At 43.3% G+C, this 12,335-nt stretch overlaps 1 protein-coding gene across 1 annotated transcript in view; it reads left to right on the top strand.

Moving 5' to 3' along the window:
* LOC138638759 (cytochrome P450 2K4-like) overlaps positions 1-8,669 on the top strand; it is a 35,765-nt gene extending 27,096 nt beyond the window's left edge. The window contains exons 7-10 of the mRNA XM_069728319.1: positions 3,641-3,782; positions 3,929-4,113; positions 6,202-6,343; positions 8,020-8,669. Of these exons, the coding sequence (XP_069584420.1) occupies positions 3,641-3,782; positions 3,929-4,113; positions 6,202-6,343; positions 8,020-8,198 (648 nt within the window). The 3' untranslated portion in view covers positions 8,199-8,669. The remainder of the gene's footprint in view (positions 1-3,640; positions 3,783-3,928; positions 4,114-6,201; positions 6,344-8,019) is intronic.
* Positions 8,670-12,335: the final 3,666 nt, after the last annotated feature.

Raw genomic sequence — 12,335 nt, 5'->3', positions numbered from 1 at the left:
GACCTCTTTCTGACCCTCCATCTGTTTAACCCCTTTGCTCTGATCCACTATCCTTCTGATATTTTGACTTCGGACTTTTACCTGACTTTGTCTTTATCTCTTGCCTCTGTTTGACGTACCCTCCTGGCTTTTGACCTCACTCCTTCACTATCCTTACTCAAGGCTTGTCCGTGAGAAGTGACTCAGCGTCACACTACCATAATGTAATTATACTTATAGTTCTGCTAGAGGTTATTGGGTATTAGATAAATATCATCTGAACCTGAACATTTTTGTGAAATCAGCTTATTATCTCATGTGTAAGAACTGTTTTCCGAAGGCAAATGTTGAAAGAAACAAGGAACAGGTATTGTGCATTTTAGTATCTCTGGTCCTTTCTTCTGGTCAATTAAATTTAGATTCTGAGCCCCAATGGGGACAGTGATGTCAATGTCTGTAAAGTTTTCTGGAAAGGTATAGTGCTATATAAGGCTAGTTTCACACTAGCATTTACCTGATCTGCGTCGGGCTGCGGACTTCCTCCGTGAAGCCCCGCCCACGGCCGCACCTCCGCCGCTACCTCCGCCTACTTCTGCATGCAGACTGCGTACCTATCTTTAACATTAGGTACGCAGGTCGTGCGGCTGTATGCGGATCCTTCCGCATGCGTCATTTTGACGTAAAAAAAAAACAACGCATGTGGAAGGATCCGCATACAGCCGCACGACCTGTGTACCTAATGTTAAAGATAGGTACGCAGGCCGAATGCAGAAGTAGGCGGAGCTAGCGGCGGAGGTGCGGCCGAGGGCGGGGCTTCACGGAGGAAGTCCACAGCCCGACGCAGATCAGGTAAACGCTAATGTGAAACTAGCCTAAGTGAGTTAAAAAACATAAATAATATGAATTAGCTGCTGCAAGGAAGGACTGCTGATAGAGGTGCCTATAAGTATTTTATGTATCACAGCTGCACCCTCCAAGTTCAAGAGATCTGACAATTATTAAATGTGTTTAAGTGTCCTCGGGAGGCAGATATCAGTGAAGTGAAGAACTGGACAGGTTGGATTTCAATATCTGATGCTTTTTTGCCATGGAAGACAAGATTCTGTCAGGAAGATCTGCAGCAAAGGGGCCTGTCATGATCAAGTACGGGTTTTGAGTCCTGTCTGCCCTTTTCCCGGGCTGATCATGTCAAGGGTTAACTTTGCTCTGCCTCATTCGGGTTCAGGTTTGCTAATTAGCTTTGCTGCATCCTGCAGGCGGTGTCAGTTAAAGTTTCTGCCTACGGCGTATGTAGCTGACTTTGCGTACCATGATTCGTCCTTCTGCTTTGCTGTCTGTACCCGTGTCTGTTTATTCCCCTCTTCCCGTCTTGACTCTGTGTTCCCCATTTGTGTTTAGATTCACTGGTACCTGACCTGGCTTGGACTCTGACCTGCTGTCTTGTTTCTTGTCTTTGGCATATTTGCTCCTGACTGGTTTTGACCCATTTGGCTTGTTTCTGACTCTGTGCTTGGTTTTTCCGTTGGTACTGCACTACAGACTAATATCGACTTGACTTGTTTTACTATTCTGCTGCCACCCGGTGGTAGCCTTACCGCTGCGCTGCAGGTCTGCTCCTGTTGTGTGCAGTCCTCCCTCCACTCTTTTGCCATCAGGTAGAGCTGCATCTACCTGCATAGCAGCAGCGTGACAGTGTCTATAAGCATTTTATAAATCACAGTTATTTCCAAGACCAACAGGTGAAACAATTATCTAATGTGTCTTCATGAGTGATATTGGAGACATGAAGATTTGGGCATGTTGGATTTTAACATGCCTGTTCCTTTGATTCTATGGGAGATAAAAGGAAATTGAATGGGTGTGCTACCAAACTTACCAATGTACATTAGATAAATAATGGTTAAACCCTCCAATTTCTGAGGAATGGCCAGATTATCTAATGTGTTTTGGAGCCTCCCAATGTTCCCCCCAATGGCAAATGTTAAAGAGAAATAGGATCAGAATGTTCAATTTTAACATGTTTGATCTTATTGTTTGGCAAAATCTAAGCTAAAAATAATATACCTAGTAGTAAGTAAGTTAAATAGTAATAGTTCATGTAAATAAAATGGGTACTTGGTTAACACCATTTTGATCAAAAATGCGTCATCCCACCGGGAAAAGGTGTATCCCACCAAAAAAGGTGTACCCTAATTTGGACAGCCCTATCTCTAGTATTGAACTTCTCTATCAGCAGACCTCAAAATAGATGGGGCAGAGGAGGTCCCAGGCCATACTGTACAGACTAGGGTTGAGCGAAACGGGTCGGCCATTTTCAGAAGTCGCCGACTTTTGGCAAAGTCGGGTTTCATGAAACCCGACCCGACCCCTGTGTGGGGTCGGTCATGAGGTCGGCGATCTTCTGAATCTAGTATCGGAATTCCGATCCAGAGTTCCGATATGTTTGCAATATCGGAAATCGGTATCGGAATCCATATTTAAGTGTAAAATAAAGAATTAAAATAAAAAATATTGAGTATATACCTAACAGGAATATACTCACCCTCAGACGCGCCCTGCTTCTTTCCGGCAGCCTTCCTTCCTAAGAATCAGCGCTTGAAGGACCTTCGGTGACGTTGTGGCTTGTGATTGGTCATGCGAGCGGTCACATGGGCGGTCGCGCGACCAATCACAAGCCGCGACGTCATCTAAGGCCCTTCACGCGCTGATTCTAAGAAAGGAAGGCTGTCGGTTAGTACCAGGGCGCGTCCGAGGGTGAGTATAGCAATATTTTTTATTTTAATTCTTTATTTTACACTTAAATATGGATCCCAGGGCCTGAAGGAGAGTTTCCTCTCCTTCAGACCCTGGGAACCATTGGAAACCCAATGCACTGCATTAGGTTTCGTGTTTCGGCTGACCCCGACCCTGACTTTTTATAGGATCGGGCGATTTCACTGGACCCGACTTTTGAAAAAGTCAGGTTTCGTGAAACCCGACCCGATCCTATAAAAGTAAAAGTCGCTCAACCCTAGTACAGACACCTGCCTGTGGGAAGCTTTGTAGACTAATTGACTACCTCAAAGGGGAGAAACACCCCTGTTTGTAGAAAGTTCAAGAAACTACAGCAAAACCAAAGAAATGAGCAATGTGTAGATGCAGATTCACACTGTGGCTACCTAACAGACGAAACCTAAGGTAAAAGCAAAATGAGCAAATACCTTGCAGTAAATAAATAAATAGTAATAGTATATGCATTCCATTGTGACAAGGTCTACCCATTGGGCAGGTGGTTGCACAGTCGGGCCTGGGTCCTGCTCTGCCCCCATCTATATTGAGGTTGGCTGACACAAGGTGAGGTTTTAACACCGACCATTTTGATTGGGTACATCTTGACATGATGGGATGGCTTTTCCACTTTTTTGATGAAAATAGTGTCAGCTAAGTACCCCATGTTATTATATGTTGCTATGTGCTATTGCTATTTATATAATTACTTGCTACAGGGTATATGCTCACCTTGGTTTTTTTTCTTCTGCTTTGTTAAATGACCACAATGTGAACATACACCAAACATTGCACTTATACCAACATATGTTCCGGTTCATGTCCTTGGCTTTGACCTTATTCTTTTCACTGAACGACATTAGAACGTTCTTCATATATATTGTATTTTTCATAGGGAAAGCAAGAATCCAGTCAGTATTACCACAATGAGAACCTGACTGTGCTCGTGGCAGATCTGTTTGGTGCTGGAATGGAGACCACGGCAACCACATTGAGATGGGCTCTTCTATTAATGATAAAATATCCAGAAGTACAAGGTAAGTTATTAAGCAATTAAAACCAACAAACAGCTATAGGGGATGTCTGATGGTGACTCCCCTCTTCCACATGCCCTATTAGAGCATTGAAGCTGATCCTTTTTACTCTTTTGCCTATTAATTAATAAACATCTCTGCGCTTGCAGAAAAAGTTCATAATGAAATTGATAAAGTGATCGGGTCGGCTCAAGTTCAGATGGAGCACAGGAAACAAATGCCGTACACGGATGCTGTTGTCCATGAAATTCAACGCTTTGGGGATATCGCACCGACTACAGTGCCACATGTCGCGTCTCAAGATGTAACGTTCAGAGGCTTTTTCATTCCAAAGGTAATCACCTCAACCCCTTAATTGTGTACCTGTCAACCTTGCCATGCAAAAGGTTATGCAAATTGCCTCTTCCGAGAGGAAGAGGACTTGAACTCTAGAGCCACCTATTGGACGTAGCGATCTTAGGTCATCGATCCTTTAACGAGCCTTGTCCCACGACTTAGGATAAAAGCCAAATCAGTGTATCAATTTGCAGACACTGAGTTTTGGGGTGTTGCCCCTCATCAGTGCAAAGCATGAGATCTGATTTGACTATATGAGAGGCCTCTAACTGGGATCTTCTGGGTAACGTTTCTTCTTGTGGAGACTGACATGCCATAGTAAGGAGGCTTATAAGCAGCGCATGGAAACGCTGTGTCTACAAATTGAGATTCTGTTTTGGCTTTTATTCTAAGTCGTATGTCAAGGCTCGTTATAGGGTTGACTTGTGGGATTGCCACTTCTAGTAGATTTTTTTTTTTTAAATTCACTTTCAGAAACTTCACTAATCATACATACTGTGACCTGTGTCTAAATGTATCTCCGCTCAGTTTCTGGAGAACAGGAGACCTTTTTTCTAAATTTATAAGCCCCGATTCATCAAGATTGGTCTTCATTAGGGGGTATGTTACAATCAAAATCTCCTCTTCCAACTCTCCGGCTCACTCCATACTCATTCTAAGGAAAAGTGGAGAGGAATGGATCCGGCACACCAACGCTGTTTATAAAAATTCAAACGTACTTTAGTCCAGAATAACAAGCCATGGTTAAAAAACATAGAGAAGACCTGACGCATTTCCGGCGCGTTAAAAGCACACTCAGTTATAGGATATCGCTGACAAAATGACCGGAAAAATTAAATAGAAAAAAAGCAACCAATCAGCAACAAGTTAATGATTACATTAATATGCACAAGTAACAGCTTGTGCATATTAATGTAATCATTAACTTGTTGCTGATTGGTTGCTTTTTTCTATTTATTTTTCCGGTCATTATCCTATGACTAAGGGCGCCTTTAATGCCCTGGAAATGCATCAGGTGTTCTTTTTATTTTTAACCATGGCTTGATATGGCGGAATAAAGTATGCCTGAATTTTTATAAATGGTGTTGGTGTGCCGGATCCATTCCTCTCCAGTTTTCCTACAAGGTAGCGCTCACTAGCGGCGCTGGCACCCACCTGTGGTTCAGATTGGACTCATTTGGTTGTATTTGGATTGGGTTGACCGCTCCCAAACATCTCTCTCCTATACTTATTCTAATGCTCCATAGGTTTACATTGTAAAAGTCACTTTCACATCATTGAATATCGGAGCAGATGGTGATTGGTGTGTCTGTTAAGACACTTATTCCAAACTGCATACACACATACAAAGATTTAGAGAAAAACAAGTTTATGGGAGCTATTCTTTAGGAGATGCGCGCCTCCCAAGGAAACAAGGAGTGTCTGAAGAGTGGCATGCATCACGAATGTTACCCCGGTAGTAAGAAATGCCACAGTTCATCATGGATTAGACCAGCTGTGGCGTCACTCCTCCATAAAGCACCTGTCCCACCCAGGTGATACTAGAATTAAAAAGGCAAAAGTCGCTACATTTATGCGTAACTTCTCGTTGCACAAAAAGTTTGAGACATTTCAAATTGATGCCGGTATTCTGGTATAAGTGCTTTGATGAATCGGAACGATAGTACTTTTTTTGCTAGGATAAATAGGTTTGTTTGCATAAAAAAGAGATATAATATGAAATCCTTATAAGGTACATAGATGGACATCTCAACTCCACCAGTGCAAAAGCCATTGGTACATTTCTGGCTCGTACAAGGATGTTTCTAGTAGAGAATGCTCTCTATGATTGCCATTTCTTGAGCTATGGCATAAAAGTGATAGCATGGGGCATGCGATATGGCCTAAAAGTGCACTTTCAAGGATGACCAGATGTAAGAACCCTTTGTCTGAAATCAAGGAAAGGTAAGGATGCCGGCTTTCCATTGGAACTCATTCCTAGAACACCAAAACTTTACTATTTGTAAGATGTATAAAATATATCACATTGTACATATTAAATCCTTTAATGCTATTTTTCATCATATCTGCTTTCTCCTGCCCCCAGGGAACGACTATCCTCCCGGTGCTGCATTCTATACACAAAGACAAAGAATACTTTGAGAAAGCAGATGAGTTTTATCCAGAACACTTTCTTGACTCAAATGGAAATTTCAAAAAGAACGAGGCCCTCATACCGTTTTCATTAGGTAACATCAATGCTTATATTAGAAGAGTCTAGGACAGCACCTTACTGATGTAATAGATGCTATTTGTAGCAAATAATTCACACTGGAGCATTATCAATCAGCTAGAATGGGATTTGCAACCATCTCAAAAACGCCACTCTGCAGTCATTGAAGAGTGGTCAGACTTCAAATTGGTAGGTGTTTAAAAAAACTCAGGAAGGATGCCATCGGCATCCCGACCTCTGGGTGGCCACTCTCTTTTTTATCCATTTTCCATTACACTATATGATAAAATCAATGGTGCCGCTCAAAAGTACAACTCGTGGCACATAAAACAAGCCCCAAAAGACGGGGAGGAAAAAACGAAAATGGAAAATCGCAAGGTGGTGAAGGGGTTAAACTGTTACGAAAGGAAGTCGATTCTTTCTTTGATTGTAAATAAAAAAGTAGAAAAAACGCAATAGCACTCACCAATCAGTGACAATTCAAACGTCCTTTATTGGAGCATATAGCAAAACATCTTCGCGGTTCAAGGGAGGGAGTGAGAGAGGGAGTGCGACAGGCAAGACGACTTGTCTGTCTTGCCTGTCGCACTCCCTCTCTCCCTCCCTCCCTTGAACCGCTAAGATGATTTGCTATATGTTCCAATAAAGGACATTTGAATTGCCACTGATTGGTGAGTGCTATTGCGTTTTTTCTACTTTTTTATTTATATGGACACTTTGTTTCACGCAAACACCGCCTTTCATCTGCCCGGACTACCTATTGTTGGGAAACTCTCCACATCGAGTTATTAATCTCTGGAAAGTCGAGCTGTGCCGCTTAGTTTTTTTCTTTTCTTTTCTTTCTTTGATTGTGTTCACACTATGCCTTCATGCTTCATGTTAATGTTGCAATTTTCTAAAAATATAATTTTTGGCAAAGATTTTCAAAAATCAGCACAAACGCAGTTATTTGTCTGCAATTTTGTAAAAATGTAGCAAACACTTCCCTCGGGATGGTTGCATTGTGTGAGTTTACCCTAAGGAAGTTGAAAAACTCTGCTTCATTTTATGAGACCAGTGCTATTTGGGGGACCCACTTACAGATTTTACTTTAGTACCTGGAGCTTCTGGTGACACATTGTTTCCCTCACTGGCAGCATTTTGACTTTAGTGTATCTGGTGCTTAGGCTAGTTTCACACTAGCGTTTTGCTGAGCTGTGGAGGGCTGCGGAATTCCTCCGTGAAGCCCTACCCACGGCCCCACCTCTGCCACTCAGCTCCGCCTAGGTCCGCATGCGGCCTGCCTACCTATCTTTAACATTAGGTACGCAGGTCGTGCGGATGTATGCGGAAGCCTCTAAATGCATCGTTTTGACGATGCAGAGAAAAAAATAAATTCCAACCAGCTGCGTTCGATGCGGAGAGGCATGCAGAGGCATCCGCATACATCCGCACGACCTGCATACCTAATGTTAAAGATAGGTATGCAGGCCGCATGCGGACATAGGTGGAGCTGAGCGCCAGAGGTGCAGCCATTGGCAGGCTTCAAAGAGGAAGTCCGTAGCTCAACAAAGTGCTAGTGTGAAACTAGCCTTAGAGATATTGCTATTGGTTTCTAAGTGCTAACATGAGTTGAATCTCCTTTTTACCTAGTAGACTCGTATACTCGTCTTATTACTTAATTATAATATGGTTTTTAATTATGCTTTCTAGGTAGAAGAAGCTGTGTTGGGGAGAATTTGGCTAAAATGGAGATCTTTCTGTTTTTCACATCACTTTTGCAACATTTCACATTCAAGGCCCCACCAGGCGCTCAACTGGACCTTACTCCTGCATTCGGGTCTACAAATCCACCCAAACCTTTCGAAATCTGTGCAATACCTCGCAACTAAGACATGGCGTCCAGTAATTCTTATATGCAAAATATTGATGGCTCACATAACAATAAAAAAATAAATGAGTGAATTAAAGAGCAGGGCACTTGCCTGACCGGCTTGCTTCTTCTCCCTTTCTTAGCCCACGTGATTAATACCGAGGGTGTCTTATGATTCATTTATTTCTGCAGTTATGTTTTGATTCATTATGGGCATGATCACAGATATTTATGTAAAAAAATATGGTTAGTCTAGTGGATCTTTGTTCTGATCACTGGCATATTTCCTTAGGATCAGGAGGAGAAAAGTTAGGACTGGTGGTTTATTGTATCTGTGAGACAGGTATATAACTGTATGTAAAAAAAATAAGATCTCTGGAGCTTCAGGAACCCCTCCCACTGTTCATGATTTAATGTGTATATTCCTCATGATGGTTATGTTAATTTTTATAATGTGTATGCAAATTTTTCAATAAAGCATTGAGTTGTTCATTTTGCAATTTCTTGCAATATACACTATATACAGAGCACTAGTAACACATTCATTATGCAGTGCCTTGCGAACGTATTCGGCCCCCTGGAACTTTTCAACCTTTTCCACATATCATGCTTCAAACATAAAGATACTAAATGTAAATTTTTGATGAAGAATCAACAAGTGGAACACAATTGTGAAGTTGAACAAAATTTATTGGTGATTTTAAATTTTTGTGGAAGTTCAAAGACTGAAAAGTGGGGCATGCAATATCATTCGGCCCCTTTAACTTAATACTTTGTTGCGCCACCTTTTGCTGCGATTACAGCTGCAAGTCGCTTGAGGTATGTCTATATCAGTTTTGTACATCGAGAGACTGAAATTCTTGTCCATTCTTCCTTGGCAAACATCTCGAGCTCCGTGAGGTTTGATGGAAATCGTTTGTGAACAGCAGTTTTCAGCTCTTTCCACAGATTCTCGATTGGATTGAGGTCTGGACTTTGACTTGGCCATTCTAACACCTGGATACGTTTATTTGTGAACCATTCCATTGTAGATTTTGCTTTAGGTTTGGGATCATTGCCTTGTTGGAAGACAAATCTCCATCCCAGTCTCAGGTCTTTTACAGACTCCAACAGGTTTTCTTCAAAAATGGTCCTGTATTTGGCTCCATCCATCTTCCCATCAATTTTAACTATCTTCCCTGTCCCTGCTGAAGAAAAGCAGGCCCAAACCATGATGCTGCCACCACCATGTTTGACAGTGGGGATGGTGTGTTCAGGGTGATGAGCTGTATTGCCTTTATGCCAAACATGGAGATGTGACACAAAGCCCCCCCGAGGAAGCCATCAGCGCGAAATGTGCTTTGGGGTTCTTGACAGTGCACACATCTTCTCCATGTCCCACATGGGTAAGCACTATATATGGCACTTTCTGTAGGCATGTGGTACTTTATTTAGACTGATTTAAGTTCAGGCACATGTAATTTTGGCCTTTTACTCTGGGTATCGCAGGTACCATACTCCCTATTGAACTTAGGCCAGTTTTGCATGCATAGTTCATTCGGGTAATCACACCTGTGTCTCTCTAATTTAGTTTATATTGCTTCTTTATTATTATCAGTACCCACATCTCTGATTGTCTCGCTCTGGTGCGATGCCATTTTTGGCAACACGTGGTTTTTAGGTGCGTCATTTTTGTCATTGTGTCATCACCATTCTTTCTTTCCAACCACTGAATTTTGTACTTGTTTTGTCTAAATTTGTTCAGTAAAAATTTTGTATTTTTTTAATTAAGTTCAGTTTCTGATTTTTGGAACGTTACACTCCACAGTAGGGTTGAGCGAAACGGATCGGACGAATTGAAAAATTGCCGACTTTCGGCAAAGTCGGGTGTCGTGAAACCCGACCCGGTCCTAGTGTGGGATCACCCATGAGGTCGGCGGTCAGCGCGCCAAAGTCGCATTTCTTATGACGTTTTCAGCACCATCTTTCATCCAATGAAGGAGGACGCAGAATATGAGCAGCGTAATGACATAGGTCTCAGTCCCCACCATCTTAGAGACGGGCATGACAGTGATTGGCTTGCTTTCTGCAGCATCACAGGGGCTATAAAGGGGCTTGCACGCCGACCGCCATCTTACTTCTGCTGATTGTAGCATAGGGAGAGGTTGCTGCAGCTTCATCAGAAGAAGGGATATAGTTAGGGAGGTAAGATTAACCCCGAAACTGCTCACGCTGTAGCGATTTTCACTGTCCAACACCACCTTTTCTTTGCAGGAACAGTGGAGTTTATATTTTTGTGAATCAGCTCTGTAGCTTATTAGGCTGCCTTATAAGGCTCCCTGATAGCTGCATTGCTGTTTGTACGCCGCTGTGGACATACTTGTCCTGAGATCATTGTAGGGAGATTAAAAAAATACAAGGACTGTAGTACAATTTCATATATCTTCCAGCCACTTTCTGCCACTTACATTGTGTAGTGTAATGCACTGGGCCTGAGTTTTGTTGCAGTCTCCAACCCCCCAAAAAGGGAGATTTAAATTCTCCACAAGTTTATATACACCTTCTACCTTGTTTCACAGTACCATATAATGACTGTTATTTTGGTTAGATTTTTCCAAAAATGAGGAAGTCTGGTGGAAGAGGCCGTGGGTGGTCGTTGCCAGCTGGTACTGATGGTGGTGGTGGAGCATCTGGTGGTAGTGGGAAAAACAAAATAGCACCAAAGGTTTGAGGTGTTGAGCCAGCGTCATCGTCTGGCTACACAAGGCCTCAGAGGCTCCCTTATCTGGGAATAGGAAAACCGCTTTTAAAGCCGGAGCAGCAGGAAACAGTTTTGTCTTTCCTTGCTGGCTCAGCCTCAAGCTCTTTCGCCTCCTCTTCAGATGGTTCGAATTTTAAAAGCAGCGAGTCGTCAGTGGATGCTCCCAGTCAGGAACAACTCGCTTCCTTGTGTCCTTTACCCAAACCAAAAGTGAAGGATGAGGCAGGCGAAACTACAGCTTACTCCATGGAGCTCTTTACACATACCGTGCCTGGGTTAGAGAGGGAAATTGTTAACTGCCAATTACAAGATGAATCGGACATGGAGTGCACAGATGCACAGCCACAGCTAGATTATTATGCTGTTCCATTTACTCAGATCACTACATTGCCCTCGCAGTGTACTGAGCCAGAATCTGACCCTGATGAGACTATGGTGCCCCGTCCCGAACGCTATAGCACCTTACACGGTGACACAGAGGAAGGTGCACATGACATTGAAGAGGAGGTGATAGATGACCCAGTTATTGACCCAGATTGGCAGCCATTGGGGGAAGAGGGTGCCGCTGCCAGTAGCTCAGAAGCGGAGGAGGATGATCTGCAGCAGCCATCTACATCGCAACAGCTTTCATCTGGCAGTCCAGTGTCTGGCCAAAAATGTTTGTCAAAACCAAAAACAGTTTTAGGACAGCATGGCCATCCGGTGAAAGTAGCACAGCGTGCAATGCCTGAAAAGGTATTCCATAGTAGGAAGAGTGCAGTGTGGGAATTTTTTATCCACGATCCGAATGATCAGTGCAAAGTTATCTGTAAGAAGTGCTCAAAGACATTAAAGGTACTGTCACACTAGACGATATCGCCAGCGATCCGTGACGTTGCAGCGTCCTCGCTAGCGATATCGTCCAGTGTGACAGGCAGCAGCGATCAGGCCCCTGCTGGGAGATCACTGGTCGGGGAAGAAAGTCCAGAACTTTATTTCGTCGCTGGACTCCCCGTAGACATCGCTGAATCGGCGTGTGTGACACCGATTCAGCGATGTCTTTGCTGGTAACCAGGGTAAACATCGGGTAACTAAGCGCAGGGCCGCGCTTAGTAACCCGATGTTTACCCTGGTTACCATCGTTAAAGTAAAAAAAAACAAACACTACATACTTACCTACCGCTGTCTGTCCTCCAGCGCTGCGCTCTGCACTCCTCCTGCTCTGGCTGTGAGCGTCGGTCAGCCGGAAAGCAGAGCGGTGACGTCACCTCTCTGCTTTCTGGCTGCCCGGCGCTCACAGCCAGACCAGAGAAGCAGAGCGCCGAGGACAGACGGCTGTAGGTAAGTATGTAGCGTTTGTTTTTTTACTTTTTAGGATGGTAACCAGGGTAAACATCGGGTTACTAAGCGCGGCCCTGCGCTTAGTTACCCGATGTT

This window comes from Ranitomeya imitator, chromosome 5 (assembly GCF_032444005.1).
Source record: "Ranitomeya imitator isolate aRanImi1 chromosome 5, aRanImi1.pri, whole genome shotgun sequence".
Classification (NCBI taxonomy): Eukaryota; Metazoa; Chordata; class Amphibia; order Anura; family Dendrobatidae; genus Ranitomeya; species Ranitomeya imitator.
Note: the sequence above shows the minus strand (reverse complement) of the source record. Positions and strands in the feature narration are given on the sequence as shown.